Source organism: Miniopterus schreibersii (genome assembly GCF_964146895.1).
Source record: "Miniopterus schreibersii genome assembly, chromosome: 1".
Taxonomy (NCBI): domain Eukaryota; kingdom Metazoa; phylum Chordata; class Mammalia; order Chiroptera; family Miniopteridae; genus Miniopterus; species Miniopterus schreibersii.
Window position 1 is genome coordinate 126,106,653 of NC_138101.1, and position 22,897 is coordinate 126,129,549.

The 22,897-nt window shown below is 38.1% G+C and overlaps 1 protein-coding gene across 4 annotated transcripts in view; it reads right to left on the reverse strand.

Annotated features, from left to right (window-relative positions):
* Positions 1 to 22,897, reverse strand: part of NPAS3 (neuronal PAS domain protein 3) — an 819,123-nt gene that overhangs the window by 551,497 nt on the left and 244,729 nt on the right. For all 4 annotated transcript variants that reach the window (XM_081157901.1, XM_081157899.1, XM_081157900.1 and 1 more), the window contains exon 2: positions 15,990 to 16,234. In XM_081157901.1, coding sequence (XP_081014027.1) covers positions 15,990 to 16,234 — 245 coding nt within the window. The remainder of the gene's footprint in view (positions 1 to 15,989; positions 16,235 to 22,897) is intronic.

Consider the following 22,897-nt stretch of genomic DNA (forward strand, 5'->3'; position numbering starts at 1 on the left):
TGGGCCAAACTGCATGACTTTCATTTGGTAAAACTGGTCAATATACATAGTTCACTTTAAGAAAGAGTCTTTGAACATCTCTCTTTTTTCCTTTACTTACATATATTTTGCATATAGACAGCAAGGGTAATTAATTTCCTTGTGTCTTCTACAGACACAAGGAAAAATGATGCTTATCTCATGAGGATTTAAACGTATGAAATGTGATCATGGACGTGCAACATCTTTGCATGTTTTTCTACCAAATTCGTACCTGAAAATGTCTTTGTACACAATAAAGACTGGTATAGTGATTCTATGATTTTAGAAAAAGATAATGCATTAGTGTAAAAAATAAATGACAGTAGATCTCCAACTGCACAACAAAGAGTGTGGACTCTTTAAACCACTAAAGTAATACCTGCCATGAGTAAAGAACAGGATGTGATACAGATCATTGTGTGCCCCCCAATATTTTTCTAAAATATACTGTCCTTAGACACAAGTCAGTAACCCAAATTTATTGCTTATATTTCTATTCCTTTTAAGAAAATTGAAAACATAAATGTAAAATAAATATTTGGGGGAATTATCACTTGCTTCTTTTCTTAGAAAAAACTGTTTTTACAAAATACAAATTGCCACAGATACTCTTTACCTAGAGTATTTCTCAAATATATAAGAAATGTGATTTTATTCACTTACAAGAGAAAATTTTATAAACAATTTTTCTGAGACTTGTCACTTTACCAAGTGCCGTACCCCTCTATGGGGGCACACATAAGTAAACAGAATTGTAATTGTCACTCTACATCCTTATTAAACTCAGGAAATATTTGAAAAACACTTCAGTAACTACTTAAAGTATGATGAAACAGGTCACCTGAATAATTTTTAAAATGTATCTTCATTAGTAACTTTCCACCATCACAGTTAGTACTTTTACCTTTTATAGTATATATAAAATGTGAAAATATAAGGGGACAGCATATATAGGTGGATTTAATTCTGGGTGGAGCAAAAATACTCCTGATTTAATAATACATGTAACTCCATTTAATTGAGCATTTTTCACACCTCAGACTGGATTGTTTAAAAAGTAAATACCTAAGATCCCAACTCCTAGAATGACAGGAAGCTTTTTATCAATTTCGTGAAAGTTCTATGGTCACCTTTGCTCTATGAACACCCTTACTGAATGGGTCGGCATTAACTGATGACATTATAAGTATATGATTTTGTATCTTAATAGAGCAGTCTAATTCTATCTTATCTAAATATCAAATGTATTCTTGAATAAAAATAGAAGGATTCTCAGACTTTTTTTTGTTTTAAATATATCTTTATTGACTTCAGAGAGAGGAAGGGAGAGGGAGAGAGAGAGATAGAAACATCAATGATGAGAGAGTCATTGATCGGCCGCCTCCTGCACGCTCCCTACTGGGGATCGAGCCCGCAACCCGGGCATGTGCCCTGACCGGGAATCGAACCCTGATCGCCTGGATCCTAGGTCAGTGCTCAACCGCCGAGCCACGCCCGGCCGGGCACTCAGATTTTATCCTATGCTGTTAAGGGAAGTGTGAAGATTCTTTCCCGGGGGTCTATAAATTTACAAAAATTATCTTATTTTCTTCACTCTGTCCCTGGAGTCAAAGAGAGCAGAGTCTACGGCTGTAGATTTCGGATAACCAGCGTGCAGATGACAGATCTGAGACTAGGTCCAGTTTTATACGAGAAGAACTGCACGGCACCTATGATATTAAACTACAGAGAATTAACACGTATTAATTTGGTTAAGTAAGTGCTTCTGGCATCTCCTTCAGCACTTCAACTCATTTTCAGAGAATGGACTGCTGTAAAAGAATGTGGGCTCATTAAGAGTTTATTTCCTCAAAATGCTGAAGGACAGCATGTTTCTACTGTAAGGAATCAGGAAACTGCATTTATTTCCTTAGCAGGGGGTACCATAAGGCCCCAGAGCTTCTTGTTTTTGAGCAAGCATCACAGGTTTGAAAATGAAGAATTTCATCTTATTGTCACACCCCGCCTTACCTCGTTTCAAGGCTGGCTGTGTTTTCTTTACACAGAATGAAATTTTAGTAGGAGCAGAAGCCAAATGCTTGAAATGAATGATCAACTTACAATTCGTATGAATCTATTCTTTCATGCCGCTCTGCTTAAAAATAGCATCATAAATGCACATCTGCAAAGACTGTGCAACCCCCCTTTCCTGAATTGTACAAATTATTAGAGTCGTTGACAAAAGATTTTTTTTGTTTAGGGGTTGGTCTGGGCACTCTCTTTGGCAGACTGCCACTGTTCTAGCAGCAGAAATATTGCTTGTAGAAAGCCACATTGTACCGAACAGCTGTTCTGCTAACACACTGAGCTAGCAACCCAAGAAATGACTGACTTCACATGTGAAGCAAAACTGTTCCCTCCCTTTGTGCTAATTTAAATGAAATAAAAGTACAGAACATTCTCTTCCACGCTGTCTAGTCTTCCCTCCCAATTATAGGCTTTAGTGGGACATGTGTGAGCCGGGTGCCAAGGGTCTTGTGCCACTCCAGCCACTGTCCCAGAGTTATGCTTGAGCGCTGGCTGTTCTACTGCAAGGTGCCCACGATGGCAGCCACTCTTCTGATCTAATCTTTTCTATATTTAGCTCTTAGGTGCGGATGGATTTTCTACAAACTATAGACATTAGAATTGCAAAATTAAAAAATACACCTCGTTCTGGCCTTTCTTCTCTCTCTATGAAAAGCTAAGACACTACAGAGAAGATATTAAAAAATTACATTTGATTAAACTCTTGGTTTATAAGCATGGTATGTGATTGCTGCTTTTGATTATTTGAGATTACGGTCAGATAACAGAACTATACACAGTAATTCTGTGCCCTACATGGTACTTGGATATTCTGTTTCAAATACTCTTTGGAAAGAACCCTCATAAGCTTACTTAACATGTGAGGGACTGCAATTCTCCTTAACCAGCACCATGTTTACAGCTTTAACTATATTTATGCATAAAAGATGATCTGATGCCAGTGAGTATCTAAAATAAAGACTCAGAAAAAATATTCATTTGAAAGTAGAACTTCATAAGGTAATTTTCTTGCAAAATAGTAAAGAACTATATTTGAAAATTACCTTAAATAAATTTAATATTCTCGCCTATGAGAAACTGCAATTTCAAATCCCATTCATCCCTAAGGTCCTGTTTAAAGGCTACCTTCTTGGCCTCCGCATTTGCGGTTAATCATTGTCTGTGATCGCACATCACTTTGCTCAGGCCTCTCTCAACATGAGTAATGTCCACCCGTGTTATTTTCTGAGCATGTGCGTCACTCCCACTAGATTATAAACTCCTAGGGGGTTCAGTTGTTTTCCCTCTTTGCATTCCCCTGGAGCCTATTATAGAGTCTTGCAATGTAATAAGCATTTAAATGCTTAGAGGGTAAATAGGTAAGTAAAGTGAAACAAGAAATACAGCCTGTTCCTGTTCTTTAATGTCAAAAACAAAAACAATTGTTATCCTAAAACCTACTCTATGATTATATCCTTAAAGCCAAAATTCTGAGGGAAATGTCAACTGTACCCATTGTTTCAGTAAATTGACCTTTCATTCTGGATACAGACTATTTTAAGAGTGCTTTTGTCTTCTTATCTCAATGAAATACTCACATATTAAGAACATTGTATATAATCAACTTTTATTTCTCATTATAGTAAGCATTAAAATAACATTAAGTTGCCTTATAATTCCCAAATTCCCTGTGTCATTTAAGAAAAACTAAAATTCCTCTACTCTGTCACATAATACACGTTAAGACTTTTTATATATTAGAATACCAAAGTGTGTTTCAAAATAAATACTGCATACTGAACATCTCTTCCTTCTGATTAAGGTCATTTTAGAAACACAATTTTTCCAGGGGAAAAAACAACAAAAATTTACCTCTAATGTGCTAAAAACCATAAACAGGGAATTCTAACATACCTTTGGGATTTCCGATAGAATCTAGGCTTACTGCACTGTAAGACCAGCTGGATTTTCAGGCCCCAAATCACCTTTTTTTTTTTTCCTTTCCCCAGAAAGAAAGCTGAGACCAAAGAAAGATGTTACTTGTACACAGTCACAAAGATTTTATCTCAGGAGTGTCCAACTCCAACTTCAGTGGCCAACACTTTGCTACTAACAAGGCGTTCTGAAGGCCCATTAAAGTGATTGGGATGATTAGCTTACATTGCATTTATAATTTTTCTGCCTTCACTGGTCTTTTTTTACATGGACTGTACCTTTATTACGATTTGTTAGAACTCCCTACAAGAGTCCCCTTCTCTAATCTCAGTAAAGGTACTATTTAACTTTTCCAACAGCAGATGTTCATACAGCAAAAAATTTAGTGACTCACAACAAGGCAGCTTGATCTTATCGCCTATCAGGTATAAATCACAAAATAGCATAGACCGAACAACTTGGTACAGATTTTCCTGCAACTTCAGGATCTCAGTACCCGCAGGAGATGCAACGAAGCGATCAGGTGCAAGGGATTAGGTGGCGTGTCAGCTAAGCAAACATTACTGCGCCACTTTACACAGTGCGGAGCACGCCCGAAGCGAGGCTGACCTGCAGCTGCGGCCTGTTTCTTCCTAACTCTCCAGAATGTACTGCATTTTGCTATGCGATCTTCACGTCTCTTTTCAAAATGGAAAATGAGAGCAATTTTGCTTTTATGCTAAGATTCTTGTAAAAACCTGGATACTATTCATCTATTTTTATAGAAGAAAGCCAATATTTTAAAGTATTTATATAAAACCCAAACTGTGTGCACAGTCTGTTTTCATCATCGGTGCTGATACTCAACACAGCCTTATTTCCCAAACTGTAAAATTATATATGAGTGATGGGTTTTAATTACAAAACATTTCTGGAAAAAAAAATCTTAAGTCTGTAGTGCTTTGGGAAGTTATGACTACGAACTCATAAATTTTAGCTTTTTCCCAACCTCTTAGCACAGTCCTAGTCACCCTCTGAGCACTCACTCAACACCTAGTTGCTGACAGATCTCCGTGATTTCTTAGTGACTGAGTTTTATTCCTTTAGTAACAAGTTTAAATTAATATGTTGTAAAAATTAAATCATACTATACCATTTGGACATATTTCTTTACTTTATGTACAAATGGTTTTTGAGATATGCTTATTTCTACCTGCAAATGACTAGTTCACTTTTACCAATCCATTCACTCTAATGCTGTAACATTAGATTCTTGATATATAAATCTCCCATTTCCTTTTTCTAATGATTCTGTTGTGAGGGTTACAGCCATATCATGCCTAAACCACCAGTTGAATCAGAAAGACAGTTAACAAATTATGTTGAAAAATAAATCAAAATAATTATTTAATTGAACTGACCAGTTATTTGATTAGTTAAGTCAAAATGACCAAATAGTAGTCCTGTGTAGACAAAGCTTTAATCATATTTTTCTTTCATAAGATCCTGAAGCTAGATACTAGCTGAAATGCCTTAGTTGGGGTTATTTGCTATGTTAACTTGAGAAGGCAGGCAAAAACAATTCGCCAGACAGCGCCAATAACTTTACATGACTTTACACTTCATTTTCAGCAATATATACAATGTAGAAAATAATATACAGCATGAAAACCTAGTAAGATATGCAACACCACACACTTGGCTGGCACACAATTTAGTTATGCTGGCCATTACAGTAAGTAGATTAGATGAGCACACAGCTCTGAAGATGATAAAAAACAAAAAGCAGCAAACAAAAATAACACAAACTCCATCAGCCACTCATTGTTACTGCTGTACTTTTAAAACAAACACAAGACTTAACCTGTTACAACAGTAGGATGTTTCTTAACACAATGGGTTATAAAAACTTACTTAAGTCCTTTCCAGTTCTAATGCTCTTTACAGGGTTAACAAACAATGACCTACAGGTCAAATCCAGCCTACCACCTGTTTCTGTACAACCCATAAGCTAAGATTTTTTTTTTTTTTTAATTTTAAACAGTGCCCAGCTGGACGTGGCTCAGTGGTTGAGTGTCGACCTAGGATCCAGGCAATCGGGGTTCGATTCCCGGTCAGGGCACATGCCCGGGTTGCGGGCTCGGTCCCCAGTCGGGGGCGTGCGGGAGGCAGCTGGTCAATGACTCTCTCATCATTGATGTTTCTCTCTCTCTCTCCCTCTCCTTTCCTCTCTCTGAAATCAATAAAGATACATTTTTTTAAAAATTTAAAGTTAAAAAATAAATCATAAGAATATTTCATGACATGTCATAATCAGATTTAAGCATCTACAAATAAAGTTTTATTGAAATACAGCCATACTCATTCAGTTATGAATTGCCCATGGCTGCTTTTGTGCCATAACAATAGAGCTGAGTAGCTGCAGCAGAGATTGAATGGCCCACACAGGCTAAATTATTTACTACCTGGTTCTTTACAAAAATGCTCACTGACCCCTGCTCTACAGCTCTATATCTAGTTTTTGTCTTGGCTGACTAACTTCCCCTTTTAGGCAATCTTTGACCAGGGTCAGAAGAATAGGCAAAGCAGAAGTAGTCATAACTTTTAGTGAAGACATCAGGGTGTGCACCTGTGCTTATGTGATTATTGACAGAAATAAGACATTTATAAAGTTTTTAAGAAAACTCTATGTAGACAGTTTAATCAACTTTCTTTCTTCCATATCCTGCCTGATACTGTAATTGTCAGTTAAGCACATTTCTTAAACAATACAACCAACACTGAAGCCCTAGAGAAGGTTGAGCCTATGAGGACTTAACACTGACCAGTTGGAAATGCAGAAAACTGGGACAGAACACACTTCCATTGGGCAGAGGTTTATTTTTCTTATGTTTCTGTCATTAGAGTAAATTATAGTGCTTTTTCGAAAATAGTCTTCTTAATTTGAAATAATTTTAGATTTACAGGATATTTGCAAAGTTAGTACAGAGAGTTCCTGTAATACTCAGCTTCCCCCAGTGTTAGCATCTAGGCCTTTTAAAGGATTCTTTTCATTGAATTATGAGGCCTTTGCCTTTAAATAGCCTAAAAATGTTTTCTGAATTTGGACACAATGGTAACATTTGATCTAAAAAGGGCTGGTCTGCCCAGCCGGGCGTGGCTCAGCAGTTGAGCATCAACCTAGGATCCAGGCGATCAAGGTTCGATTCCTGGTCAGGGCACATGCCCGGGTTGCGGGCTCGATCCCGTCAGGGGCGTGCAGGAGGCAGCCGATCAATGACTCTCTCATCAGTGATGTTTCAACTCTCTTTCTCCCTCTCCCTCTCCCTTCCTCTCTCTGAAATCAATAACGATATATTTTAGATAAATAAAAAAATTAAAAAATACAAAGGGCTGGTCTGTACACATGAGCCATGTGTGAGCACGTACGTTTATGTAAAACGTAAATGGGAAAAAGGGATACCTATGAATAGCTGAGGACACGTGCAGAACATAGAAGCTCTATTATGGAGAAAAATGTGCTGAACTGGGATTCCAAAAGCCCAAATTCCAGTCCCAAGTTTCTTATTGACTTTGTTTGTGTCACTAAACTTTTCTCTACATCATTTTTCTCAACATAATAGCAACAGAAGTGAAACCGATGATCTGTAAGATCTTTAAACTGAAAATCCTGTCGCCCTTCTGCTCCTGCCCAGGCTTTGACATTCACAAACATATTATGGACCCAGAGAGGATGTGAAATGTTGCAGTCAATCAGTATTCAAAGCCACTTTAGTTTTACAGGTGGAGGTCACCACGTTTATTAAGGCACAGCTAAGACTTATGCACAGAATCTAGAAAACTGTTTCTGAAAATTAAAGCCACAGTACAATTTCAATCACATGAAGCAGTCAGAGGTGACTCCTTTGCTATGCCCAGGAAACACTGTTATCTGCAGAGAGCTGAAACTATATATTGTGCTTTGCAAGAGATGATAGGACTAACAAAAGCACGTTAAACAATTCTAGCCCTAAGGAACAGAGCACACAGACTCAAAAGTCCTGAACAAGTGAGTAGAATGTAATATAATGCAATGGCACAGGATGCCATGACTAAAACATTACATTATCAAGAACTGGTAGACTCCTTCAAAGAAGTTGGATGTGATACAGAATATAAGTACGTTCCCTAAAATTTGTCAAGAGTAAAAGCAATATATAAAGTTATAAATTTAAATTTTGCCTATATCATATATTTGGCATTTGACTTTTTAATTTAAAACCTCATTGTGTGGTATCTTATTTTCCTCTCTTTCTTTTATAATGATTGCATATATAGAAACCTTGATAATCAAAAGATAAAAGTTTTTAAAAGAAGATACTATATCACATATTTTTGAACCCATAGCACAAGGGAGACATGATGCATTTTCTTTAAAGGGTTATTAAGTAAAAGAGAAGGAAAAGAGAAATTATTACAGATTATGAAGAGTTAGTGCATGTGGCTTTTGAAATTATTAATAAATAGCTTCAAGAAACCCAATAGTCCCAGGAGAGGCTAATTTGAGACAAGAACTGCAAAATCCTTTTTAAGGATTCGGTTTTGAATTAGAGAGTAAGCAATCATGCAGACCACAATCACTGACAGAATGAAAATCCCAATGAGGAAACTGAGGTAGAGAGGGCCTTATAAACCAGGTCACAGAGTACAATTTTATCAAAATCTCTCATGCCCTATCCTTCCTTTCTGTCCCTCATGTTTATTCCTCAATGAATGGTAAATACCTCTAGGGCCAGGGTCATGGCCCTTACTTGTGCATATGCCCCACAATATTAGCAGCGGACTCAGAGGACTGACTAAGATAAGGTACTCAGACATCTGCTGAATGGAAATGAATTTATACACCCAAGGCCCTTAAGGGTTTCTTGAGACTGGCTTTTAACTTTCAACTCCACAGCCTGTACTTTACATAAGAGAAACCCGTTGGGAGGGGGCCATTACAGGGCAGGGACTGGCAGCTACAATTCCTCCTAGTTCCTAATCTGTACACTGTTTATTTTCCCAGTGGTTTCACACTGTTCCCATCATTTGCCTTCCTTTTATTTTTACTCTTTTTTTTCTTCTTCCTAGTCTATGACTTAGACCCACCCTTAGCTCTCATCAGCATCAGCATCAGCTCTGCTAAATCAACCCCAAGATACAATCCAGTTCTATACAATTCAATTTAAAAACACGGTTAAATACTTATTGCTGTGGGTACTAAACATGGAAACACAAACATGTATAAGATGACTCAGGCTGTTCCCTCCAACAGCTCATAGTCTAAGTACAGAAATGGGTATATAAAGAAAATAATTAGGAACTGATAATAAAGCAACATAAGACTTATTAGCAATCTATAGGAAAAAAAAAAAAGACGTTCTCAGGAAGATCTACCTAAGAAAATTACACCTGAGTTGGTTTTGAAAACGATGAACAGGAGCTCAGCCAACCCTGACTAAGCCCCACAGGTAGCACCCCTGACACTAACTGTACACAGGGCTGGTGAGGCTTGAAGTACAGAGTACAGAAGAGGGTTCCAGAGGCAACAAAGCAGCCACAGGCCATGGCCACCAGAAGGGGTCAGTCGTAGTGCTGAACAGAGACAGGGAGAGCTGGGCAACAGTTCCCCTTCGAGCGGTCACAGAGGCCTGGGCGCAATGGTGAGAGAGCAGCCGCCCAAAGTGGAAGGAAAGGCGTTGGAGGAAGGTGCCCATTGCGCATTTTACACAAGTCTCAGAGTTTGTTCTGCCTGGGTTCAGATGCGGTCCAGGAATGTACTGCCCTTTGAATCCAAGTAGAACAAACTCTGAGGCTTGTGTAAAATTTGCCACTGTGTAAGCGGAGAGAGAAAGAGGGGGAGAGAAAGAGGGAGGGGGAAGGAGATTTGCAAACCAAATATCATTCAATGCTTATAGCATTAAAGTTTGATATCTTTTTTTCATCTGTTTTTGCACACTGCTCTTACACATCTACCATCACCATGAAAAGAGCTTTTCCCAAATATCTGCTGTCGCTTGACAGGGGGCAGACCTGAGCTAAACTCTCAGCAAGGATTCAAGCCCAGCCAGAGCTGTGGCAACACGTAGGACCACCCAGGCCATCCCAGTCTAGACTTGGCAACCCACAGAACAACTCTAGCTACATGAGTAAGAGCTTTGCGGCATGCTACTTGTAAGGGTTTGGCTGGTGACATGGACTGTGAAAGAATTCACAGCTAAAAGAAGAGATGTAGAGAGGAAGTTTATTTCACTTTCCAAAAGAGGAAAGGGCCAAGTACTGCTAGTCCATACGGGCAGGAAAGAAAGGGCCAGCCTGCTCTGTTAAGCAGTGGCTATTGCTAAGTGACAAGGAAGGGAGGGAGATTCTGGTGAAGGTGAGCAGATACCAGGATGTCTTGAAAAGTTAGTTTGTTGATTTCCAGGAGACAGTCCCGCAGATGTCCTAGGAAAGTGTCTTATCAATATCTTTCCCAAGCCTGTAAAACAAGCTTAGAACAAAAGTTATGAAGAATTCAAAGAGGCTTGTTTGAAGGGAGGGACAAGGGAACTTTCTACTAACTAGGGAACCCTCAGTGCAAATTATGCCTGAGTTGTGAGAACAGCAGAACAGCAGGGGGGAGGGGAATGCAAATGCAGCCTTGAGAGTAGCTTATCTTGACTGCAGTTTGAACAGAGCAGCTGTTATCAGAGGAGCTAACAATCTTGGGGTTTAATTACCAGGTGCGTCTCATAAATTGTGGAAGGCCACAGCAAAGGAAAGGAGAGGCCTCTTTCTGTCCCTAAGCTACTGAGATGTGGTCAGTGCTTGTTGCCCTGGCAATGGCTGCCTAGTACACCTGAGTATCCCCATGTTCTCAGTCATCTTTCTCACAGATATCCTCTCCTTGACTGAGTGTTTGGAGCTGAGGGTAATTCTGAGTGCTCGACAGTGACAGTGCCAGAGGAACTGAAAACAAGGGTGACCAGTCAAACTCTTCCACAGTGGCAGGCGGCAGGAAACCAGCACTGCTGTCGAGGATTCTTCATGCTGAACGTGGGCCACAGTCTCCCTCTGCAGCTACCAAAGCTTTTCCTGAGAAAAGGCGACACGTCACAGAACTAGTCTCAGACACTTGCTCTGCCAGCCTTAAGACCCACATTGGTCAGAAAGCCCTTCCTGCCCAGGGTCACAAATGATGATCCCAGGGAAGTGTGGCGATATAAGCATTCTTTTTCAAACATGATGTAAAATAAAGGTAAGAGGTAAGTTCTTAGATATTTTTTTCTTTTAGAAAAAAATAACTTCATGAGAAAGATCTAAAAAGATATTAGCGTGCCATGAAAATGCTTCCTTGGAAGCATACCTAAGAAATGGCAATTCTATGACATTAGATTTCCACAGGCCAGTAAACCCTGGCACTCGCTGCCAGACAGCAGTGAACATGGGCCGCTCATATTCTGGATGCTCCCATTTCCATTTGGTGCCAGCACCGACTTTGGATTGAGGCAAATGGAACTGAGACTTGAGCAGAGAGTCAGGCCCTCGGTGTCCTGAGGATGATGGAGGCAAGAACAGGAACCGAGCAGAAACCAAGTCTCCACCTCATCTCACTCTCCCAGTCCTACGGGGAGCTTCAGTGCAGAAGCCAAGGATTCAGTCTGGGTTCTGCAATTTGCCACATGTATACACCACAGGCAGGTATAGATGCTATGTCCTGATTCTAAGAACTTCATTTCACATGTTCTATTTTTTTTAATAATAAGGAATATATGACACTTGCCCGCAAACATGAAGGTCGCTTGGTAGACATAAATGCACAGTAACATCAGTAACATGCCAGGACTGAGCCTGGAAGACCTTTGAGCTGCTTAGAACACGAAGACTTATCACTCAGACATCCTTGGAATCTCTACCTTCTATGAAAACAGAACCATTTTGTAAAATGCTAAGTTTTGGGGATAACCATTATAGTGATTCAATGTTACTCTGAAGGGTGTCCTATACGTATTTACCCTGCATGACTATTTTAAAGAAACCCATTAAAAATCATTGCTTAAGTAACAATCTGGTCTTTGGCTAAGGAGAGATCATGTGTTGCTTAAGTAAAGACCTGCAGAAAAATCTACCAGTTAATTCAAAATACATGCCTGAAATAGTGAAGAGAAATTCTATGAAAATAGTAAAGTTCTGTCTTAATGTGTTTAGTCAATTTTAATCACCAATTGTCTTGCATATTTTTCAACTGTTTCCCTCCAAAGGCTAAAAATGTCTTGTATTTTACAGACAGTATTTTAACATTGCTGCCTGTCACACACATAGGCAAAATGTTTAAAAGCTGCAATGTTTAAATTAAAATAAAACTTATGCTTACAGTGGTAAGTATTCCTGGATTAATAGAGTTGCAGCAGATAGACTCCAAAAATTGACTGAAGTCTGTGATATTAAAAAGACGGAAAATTTATCTAGCTTTAGCAAATGTCAAATCAGCAGCTATTACTTTTAAGATTAATAAAAGATATAATGGTTTCCAGATAGCCTCTAAATAGAGATCACTATGAATGGGGAAGTGATTTACCAACAGTCACCACAATGAGATTTCTTTAAAGGTTACAATCATCAGTTATTTAGCTGAAACACTGCTGAGAATGCCTGGTCATTTCTTGAATAATGCATTATATTCATTGTAGATTTTATCTGTATTATAACAATACAGATATTTCTAAAATAATGGAAAAAACTATCTGTTACCTTCCAATTGCTTAACATACCATTTCCGTGAAGTAATTGACTCAGGACATATTACACACTGTCACCTGGGTGTTCCTTCTGCAAGCATAACTTGTAAATAATCTACACACAATGGGCATCACAAAACAAACTCATCAACCACTATAGACTTTTAAGAAAAGATGTGATGAATTCAGGGCAGAGTAAAGGACCTTTCTGAAGCAGTAAATTAAAATGATTAAATTTCTACATAGTTGTGTGAGACAAATTTAAGTTTAAGCTTTGACATTTAATTATTAACATGAACAACTCATCACATTTTTTAAAATGTTGCCTATAATGTATAAATACTTTTCATATAAATTTCCAAATGCCTTTAGGTTTATTCAAGAGGCTGCTTGGGGGAGCACAAAGTATAAGGTCTGTCGTTTTATTGTTGGATTATGAACTGCCCTTCCCGTGATGCTACAGGCTATTTATATAAGCTTGTTTATCCATATGAACTTCTTCAAGGGCACAACATAGAAGACTTTAATAAACTAAAACGAGTTTCTTTGATGTTGTTCCATGAATGTTTGATCAGTAGGAGTAGCAGGTTTGCATTAAAGAACTAGAGTAAAGCAGTAAAATATACATATACTGTGCAGCAGAACCAGTTTACAGAAAGTGCCCATTGCATGCCTAGCGGCTTCTGAGAGTCGGGGTAAACAGTATGGAGTCACGACGCTTACAGCACAGTTCTAGCCTGTCACCGGTTTACTAATAGTGGGAGCAAACATAACAACTTGGATTCTCTGCCAAAATCCAATGGAAAGTTTACAATAATAAAATCTGTGATCTCCTTCCAGGCTCCTAAACATCCATCCGAGCCTCCTTGCTTTTCTCATTGACATCGCCATGTCTTCACAGACTAAAAACCAAGAGAGCAGAGACCATGTTTGCTTCCCCCCCACACCTTTATCATAATAAGTAGTGAGAGAGTTGATTGAAGGCCACAAAGTCAAAATGAATTATTAGTCAAACCCAAAACTGAAAGAACTCTCACCTATAATGTTTGAGGATGGTGATACAGATCAAGTACCATCAAGTATCATTAGAAATGAATGTGATGTGATAGAAAGAACACTAGAAAGGCCAACAAATGGGATTCTAGTTTTAGATCTGCTCTTAACTGTAAACCCTTTGTACACCATTTCCCTCCCCTGTGAAACGGAGGCGTAGTTCTACATGCTCTATAATTCTGTATGTCTAAAAGGCCATGATTCTAAGATTAAGAAGGGCTATCACTAAACAGAAGAGTGCAGGGACAAGGGAACCATTCGATTTTTCTGCTTTGGTAGCCACCACTACCAAGAAAAACCTATAAACTACAAACTCCTTCAAAGAAAAATGGAAATCAAGGAAAAGATGATTATCCTAACCAACTTAATACAAGTCCAGGCCCTCAAGCAACATATTTAAAATGTAAAACAGCATTTTGTAGACTGTGTGATTTATAACCCTTTCTGCTTATCCCTCCATCTTGCACAATTTGGAATAAACATGAAGGCAGCCTATTGAATAAGCTCTTCTGTACATAATAAATATCTTCTAGGACTGTATTCACATCTTTAGCCTGGGAACGGGGAAGGCTGTAGGACCAAGTGGGCACCTACATTCGGAAGGACAGAGGGCTGTAAAGGACAGCGTAAATGTCCCCTGGTTTGTCTGTACTCTGCTGCTCTAAACTCACATCTTGCCCTTGAAGCTGCCTTGGCCCATGCTCTTCTCAACCTCTGAGTGTCAGTCTTCACTCTAGAGCCAGAGTCTGGGAACTATGGCTTGTGAGTCAGGTCTACTGACAGCTGCCTGCTTTTAAGTACAGTTTTATTAGAACACAGCCACGCCCTGTTGTTTGCATTTGTCCACGGCGGAGTTCATGCTGCAAGGGCAGGGCTGAGTTAACCCCCAAAGTCTAAAATATTTACTATATGGCCCTTTGCAGAAAATGTTTGCCAACCCCTGCTCTAGAGGGAAATAACTTGTTACAATTTAAATTCTAACTTTCCTTCTCTACAAACATAAGGAACACAGACCCTAAGTAGCAGCGGCAGAGGCAGGAAAAGACTGACACAGGCACATACACATACAGGGTGTCCCAAAAAATGTATACATGCTTTAACAGCTGATAGCTCAATTTTGAAAATGAAATGTATTTTAATAAACACTGCTTTTATAATTATTCAAAATGTGCGTATACATTTTGGGGGGACACCATATATATGATCACACCTCTGAGCACAGAAGTGTAAACAGCAACTGCCTTTGACCTCTCATTTTAATGTGAATCCTGTAAGGGTTACAGCTCCCCACTAGCACCCTTTCCTACAACAGCCAAGAATAACGGCCCTTCTCCAAAGGTAGCTGTCAAGGTGTCCTCACGTAATTAAAGAAACTAATTCCTCCCCCAGCAGACGTTGCCTGAAATTCTGCCAAATGTCCAGTTTTACTCCACCCTCATCAAGGATCTAGACACAAGGTTAGGCACAAGAAACCGGCAGATCCCTAAAGTCCAGTGCTTTGAATAACATAGCCTTAAGTTAGAAAATCAGTGAGCAACACATATACATTGATAAACATATGTGTTCATATTAAAATGCTAGAAATGCCATACATTATGAGGAGTTACAGGAACACCCAAGAAATACCTCTCTTAATTATCACAGTGAAAGCCTAAAATTTTAAAATAAGGATTTAAGGGTAACTGCACCAAGGATTTGGAGAACAAGCATATGTTTATATTTGGAACTTCTAGGCAATATGTATAGGGACTTGAAACATTAATACACGGATTGATTTTTTATTAGTTAATAAAATCACTGCTCAAAATGCCTGCTATAGTTTTCTTCCTTCCTTTGGTTACTAAAGACAGAAAATATTATCTCTACCCTTTAGCAAATATTCTCATACTCCACCCATCAATAAAAATTTGCATGTATTAGTATAACTTAAATTAAACCCATGAAGCACTTTAATGCGTCATTTCCTTCGCATTTCTCTGAAACCTTATAGAAAGTGATAGAATATTTAGGCTGACAAAGTTTTGAAAAGAAAATAGAAATAGAAGAGTTTCAGTTCACCTTCACATGGTGTCTTTCTCATGCAGAGTTCAGATTTCCACATTTGTGTCCCTTTAAAGGATTTGATATGCAGGGAAAGAAGAAAGGATGGTGGTAAACATTTCATCTCAGAGACAACTACAGGCCACCACACTCCAGAACGACCAGACACTTCAAACTTACCTTTTACTGATGTGTTTGGCGGAGGGCCTTCCATCCGCAAGTTCCACGGAGGGTCCCCCTGGTTAGCAAAGTCCCTCATTTTCAGATAGCTAATTGTAAGTCGAATGATGGACGCCTTGTCGAGCTGGCTCGTGATGGCTGCAGGAAGAGGCAATAGCTTGGCCAATTCATAGAACTCGAAATTTTCTTTTCCCCTGCGGGAGCGAGCAGCATCTCGGGATTTCTCCTTTCTCAACGCTTGTAAACTGAAATCAAAGAAGTGGAAAAGTGTTGTTTAGAACATATGATTTTCTCATCAGATAGAAACTGTTTTCTTTTTATTTCCTCTTTCCCTGGCAAAAAAAGCTCTAGCAAAATCTTCAAAATTCCAGGGGCCATGGTAAAATAAGTTCCAGACGATGTCCACTAAAACCATACATTCTACCTCTGGACTTAAATGCCATAAACTCAAGTGCAATGAGTAAAAAGAGTTTGCTTATTAGGGTTTTTTCCCTCCAGTGGACCATACATTAATATACGTTCATCGTTTCTTAGACAAGATTTACAGGTGATGCCTGGTGTTTTCAGCTATAAGCAATTTAAAGATCAGGCTTACAGTCACATATCTATTCTCAAGCTTGGTTTTGTTCATTTAACTATTACCCCAATGGGGTCGTAAGCCATCAAAAGGACACATTTTTAAAAATGTATTTCAATGATCAACTCTGGGTAAAAAGGGTAAATAGAAACACAATTCACAGGATCAACAAATGTTAATGTGCTTCCAGCCCTGGTAAGGACCAAGACCTTCAGTCAGATAAAGAAGACATCCCGTTAAAGAAGAACATTTCACCGTGACTTTAAAAATATTCTGGTAATTAGCTGATAAGTGAATACTTTCATTCTTTCATCAATGGACATACACTAATGAATGGATAGATTCTCTAAAATACTAGAGAAGTCAAACTTTAAGATAATATAAATTTAATGTTGAAAGACAAAGCCCTGTCTGGGTTATTGAAAATTATAAACATTATAGACATATTACTTCACAGAAGAGGCATCAGGTGGGATCCAGCATTTTCCTTTAACTATTCATGTGCATTTCTGTTTGAAGTTTGCTCACATTGCTGAGGGCAGAATCTGGCACCATTGAAGTCGCCTGTGAGCATCTGATGGGAGAATTGCACCTACTCTGAATTGCTCTGTTTTGTATCTGACAAGAAATAAATTCAAAATCAGACACTGATGATAGGTTCTTGGGCAATATTTACAGTATCCAGGTACTGTGAAAGTCATTTGTAAGTGTCCATTTTATTGAACTCTGAAGACATTTTAAATCTTGAATCCAGCATTCTGGTTTCCCACTGTACAATGAGAAAGAGAAACCAGAAAGGAGGTAAGACCAGAGGAACAGACTTGAATGAGTTTAAAGTGTGGCTCCAATCTCAGTAGTATAATATGGACAAGAACATTCCATACCCCATTAGAGCACGCCTTATATTGTTAATGATGTAAACACTGTATTCACTGCAGATACTCAAAATATCTTATTAAATCTCTATGCCATTTAAGTAATGCCATAATGTTCTGGTCTAATATCCCAAACAGTTTCATGTTTACTCTGTTAATAAAATATTCTACATTATCTAACTAATGTATTTTTCAGAACTAGAAAAGTTACTGCTATCATTTTCAGTCACAGCAGTCTCAGGTGACAAACCTTTTGTTTCTTGGTACTTCCCTAACTTACAAAGAAAAGATATGCAACTTACTTCCCAATATCTTAGTTGACCTCCATTCAATTCTCTAAATGATGGATGATGGCTTGTTGAAAATTATGTAAATAAAGTGAGAGAAGCCTTAAAATCTGACAAAGTATAAGTCTAACTGAGATCCAGGTTAGCATCTTATAATAACAGAATGATACATATCCCTCCCTCTCTATAATAAAAGCAATCTACCTAACACCATTTAAGTGACCTGTGCCAAAGAACTGTCTTTTCATCTGTTTCCTCTGCACTTGTAGAGTGCCCTGGTTCAAGTTCAGTGCTTTGCTCTCTTTGTGTTCTTGTAATCGAATACTACTCCAGAAGGTGGGCTGAACTCACAATTGTTTGGCCCAGTAAGTGACTATGATGGAGCTCTAGAGCAGAGGTTGCAAGCTCAAGGCTCGCAGGGTTAAGGCAGGGAATGTCAATGAGTGAAGAGGCCTGATGGCGACTATGGGGGCTGGAGGACAGCAGTCCAGGCAAAGGGACGCACACATACTTTCAGCCGACTGCAGCTTTGGGGGAAGGCAGGCCTGGTGCTGCCAGATTTCTGATTTTTCTATTTCTGGGGAACAAAAACTGAATTTTTACATGTCATTTCCAATTTTATGTTATGTTTTAATTTTATGTTAGCCAATTAAAATTTTAAAAATTATGCAAGCCCATTAAAATATGCCATTTAGTCAATAATGGAGCAGGGACTCATTTTTCTAATTGGGCAATAATTTGAGAGAACCATTTTTGAAGGTAGTTTTAACGGATAATATATGTAATTTTCCTTTATACATGTCACTCAAATGATCACAAATGAACTCATTTGTTATCTAATTAATATTACTAATATTCATGCTAGGAATTTCTCAATTCAACTGAAGCAACTAGAGGATTAGGCAATTATTCTGAAATTGATATTAATGCTTATCAATAATCTGAGGAAAAAACTAATCCTACAGGGAGGAAAGGCCAAGATCACAGGGAGCAACCCAATGGGCTCTAAAGCCTAGTAGAGGGAAACGGAATACATGGACAACGATGCCATTTGGTTCCCTGGCTAAGCACTGCCCTGACACTTGACTTTTCCAAAACAGCACTGAGCACAGCCTCCGTTATGTGTTCCTGCCCCACCTTCTTGTCGTGTTTCTCCCCTCCTCCCTTTTTACTCTAACACACGCTGTTACCCCACTGGAGTAATCTTCTTGGCCATAAACTCAATAACAAAGGGTTTCCATGACTTCCACATCACATCATTATGCAGACACCACAGTTCAGAAGACTTTCAGAATGATAGCACTGTGTCATAATAAGTAGTAATTGGTTTTGAAGGCAACAGCAATAAAATACAGTCAAAGGATTATAGAGGTTATAGAGATGCTGACAAAAATAGATGAAGCTAAAGACCTTAAGACAACAGCACAGATTGTGGATTAATCTTTTTGTCTGCTTTTGTGAAGTAGAGCCTAGTTATAAGCAATTTTCAAATTGAATTAAGGACTACATTAAAACCTAAAATAAACTTTGTCTTTATACATTCTGTTCTAAACCAAAAAAATATTTATAGACTACTAAAGAAAGGATGGGTTGTTTGTACATGAGTAAAATGTTGTAGAGCTTATCTCTGCCATCTAAAATATGATTAAATTTCAGATTCTCAATAAGTTACTCCCTGGGCCCAAACTCCCCACTGCTCTCATGCTCTTAGGATCTGGACAGCAGGAAGAAGGGACTTCCTTATGCTCAGCAATCAAAATTTCAACACTCTTTGATGGGCATGTTATCAACCTCACCAAGCATTACCACCAATAAAGACAAAAAAATCAGCAGCCATTTCAAAAGAGAGACAGATACATATATAGAGAGATAAATAAAATTTGGAAGTCCTATACAAAGTTGTGTGTGTATGTGTACACTTCGGGAAGAAAGTAAATAATTTTACGATTCTCCTTAGGGCTCTTATCTCCCCAGCCCAAAAGGGTAATGATCTAGTATCTACAATTTCCCCTTATAAACCTTATAAAGTTAAATCCCCCCTCTTTTTGTCATTGATGTTGCCAGAATTAATTTATCCTACATAAGTATCCTGGGTTTAAATGATATTATTTAATCTATGTTTCTTCTCAACACTTTGAAAGAATTTTTACAAGTTTCTAAAGTTATACCTAAAGCACAGACAAAAAGCAATTAAAAATTTTTACTGGTAATGACAGTGCATGTTGAATGAGAAGGGATTTTTATAATCCTTTTATGAATTTTAGGTCCCTTTGGCAAGTTGTGTGTATTGTGCGAAGACTCCTGGTGAAGGATTTAGAAGGCCCACCTTGGCCACTTGCCGCCATTGTGATTCTAAATCACAAAGTTGAGCCTCAATTTTATCATTTCATAAAATCAGGATGACAAGCAAGGGCATTTTTGGCAAATTCCCTGGGAATCACTATAAAGGAGTAAACTCCTTGGGCAATTCTAGATTTTAACAATTAAGATAGTTTATAAACTCTAAACGTGATAGAGTCCACTTCAGAATTTTACAACAGAGAATTACAGAGAAAGAGAAGGAAGGGGGGAGGGAGAAAGTGGGGGGGGAGAGACAGACAGACATTAATCTGTTGTTCCACTTACTGGTTGATTCTTGTATGTACCGGGGATTGAACCTGCAACCTTGGCATATTGAGACGATGCTCTAAGTAACTGAGCTACTTGGTCAGGGGTACAACAGAGAATTTTAACAACTTGGAAAGACTCAGAAATGCCCCAAATATAGTCAATGCATCATTAAACTCGGAGCACAGCAGTTAGGAGTTGGGCTCCGTAGCCAGATGGTGGGCATTCACATCATCTTACGGTTACTAGCTGGGCAACCTTGGGTAGGCCTCTCAACCTCTATGGGCCTCAATTTCCTCATTTGGAAAATGGACATTTTAATAGTATCTACTTCACAATATTCTTGAGAGGAGTGATTGAGCTAATGTGTGCAAACTGTTAAATGTCTGTCATACTGTAAATATTACATAAGCATTAACTTTTATTATAATAAATATAAAACTTTTACGGGAAAAGCCCAACTGTTTTAATCCTAGTACCACATCTGATTACCACTCCGTTTCTCCAAAATTCTTTATAATTTTCTTTAACCAAGCTTCTTTTCTACTATCATTTTTTGACTCTACATTTTCTATAATTCAAAATACCTGTTTGCTTTCTTTATTGTCCCGTCAGATTCCTTTCTCTACTGCCACTTATGACCTTCACATTAGTAAATTTAATTTCCCATGTAGTAAGTAAAAATCAAACGAAGGGAAATAAAATCAGAGGCCTAACTTCTGTTTGATGACAACTAAAAACTGCCTAATTTTTAAATCCCTACCATGTTCTATTAATGATTAGCATCAAGTTCTGTCTGATGGCTTTCTCAGCATGTCTTCCACACTAGCAGAAGGTAGAGGTTAAGTGTGTGGACTGTGGAGCCAGACTACTTGTATTTAAATCTTGGCTCTGTTAACTTACTAATTATGTAAACTGAGAAAATTACTTAACTTTGTGTCTCAGTTACTCTCATCTGTGAAATGGGATGATAATACTCTCTGCTTCATAAGTGATTGTTGAAATTAAATTTAATTTTTGTAAAACATTTACAATTGTGCCTGGCACACAGTAACACTATATAAGATATATTTAATAAAAATATCAGCTCACCTCACAGTGATTGTTCTATGCTTTGAGATCCACAATGCTCACTGATAATGTTCACTCTGTTCTTACCAACATGATTACTAGTCACTGGTTCTGACATATCACATTAGGCACATAGGTGAAATAAATCTCATTTGTTGCAGAGATCTTGCTTTTTCACTCCAGTGCCCCATATGCCTATGGTCTACATGCTGTACACCAAAGATGAACTTGATGAGTTGTTCAAATAAAATAAAAATACACTTCATTAATGAAAGATTAAAGGTTTAAAAATAAATGGTTTTCTGTTCTAGAAAAAGGGTTCATTGTTTAGTCCACTAATGCAGAAAAAAATGGCATTCAATTGCAAGACAAGCAATTTTGATTATACATAAAAATGGACATCCGAACAGTTTGCTAAGGGAATAGATTACTCCAAAAGCTTATGAAACTTCTTTGGATGACTTCAAATTTGCAATGACAATTATTATTTAGAAAGATATAGGTGTACTCCTAGCAGAAAGATAATCTTTCAAGATATCGTCCACAACATCACAAATCTGAAAGTTCTCCTTGATGCCAGGCAAAGCCCCAGCTCCAGGACCATGGAGAGCTCACGGAGAATTTCTGGTGATGGGCAAGTGCGGGGCTGCAACAGCATTGGCTGCTTTGGTCTCCACATTGGGGGCAAGACTGAGTCATGAAATTCTGCTTGAGCTGAAATGAGCAAAATACTTTTTAAAAGGTATAAAAAATTAAAGATAGGCACAGCCACAATCACTAAACCAATATTTTCAATATTTTGAAATTGACTCATGATTTGCAATCTCTCTGAAGCTGCCACAGAGGTGGTAAAGGATGCCAATTGTTTACTGGGCCACTTGTCCAGGATGGAAAAAAAAAGATAACTTTGCACTTGATTAGTTACTAAATTAAGAGAAGTAAGTTATCCTTTGTGGCTGATCAAATTTAGCTTTACACAATTGATTATTTTGGGTTCCTACTTCACAAAAATGGTTATGATGATTATGGAAATAATATAGCTGAGGTCCACAGAGGGTAACAAAGAGCAAAAAGCATCATCATCACAGAGAAACAGCAGAAGTATGTCAACTTAAAGTTTCTTCCTCTCAGATGAAGCTTCTTCAGAACCAGATTTTTACCAGTGGTTTTAATAATTTATAGTTATATTTGTGCAACAGCTCCTGATATGCACATTATTGATAGATGGACACTATCTCTAGGTGAAAATATCTTCTCTGAGCCTCAATTTTAACACTTGCATGTAAACTTTTAGAATACAATAACCAGTCCTTATAAAAGAACGTGGCAGGTTTTGGTCATCTAACTGTAGGGAAAGGGAAAGGTACAGTCTGAACCACTTTAAATTTTACCTTTTAAAAGTACTGCTAAGGAGCCAGACAGGCAGGTTTTTATGGATTTTCCTACTTGTTTTGCTTAGGAGAAGCCAGCACTACAGACTTCTACTATTTA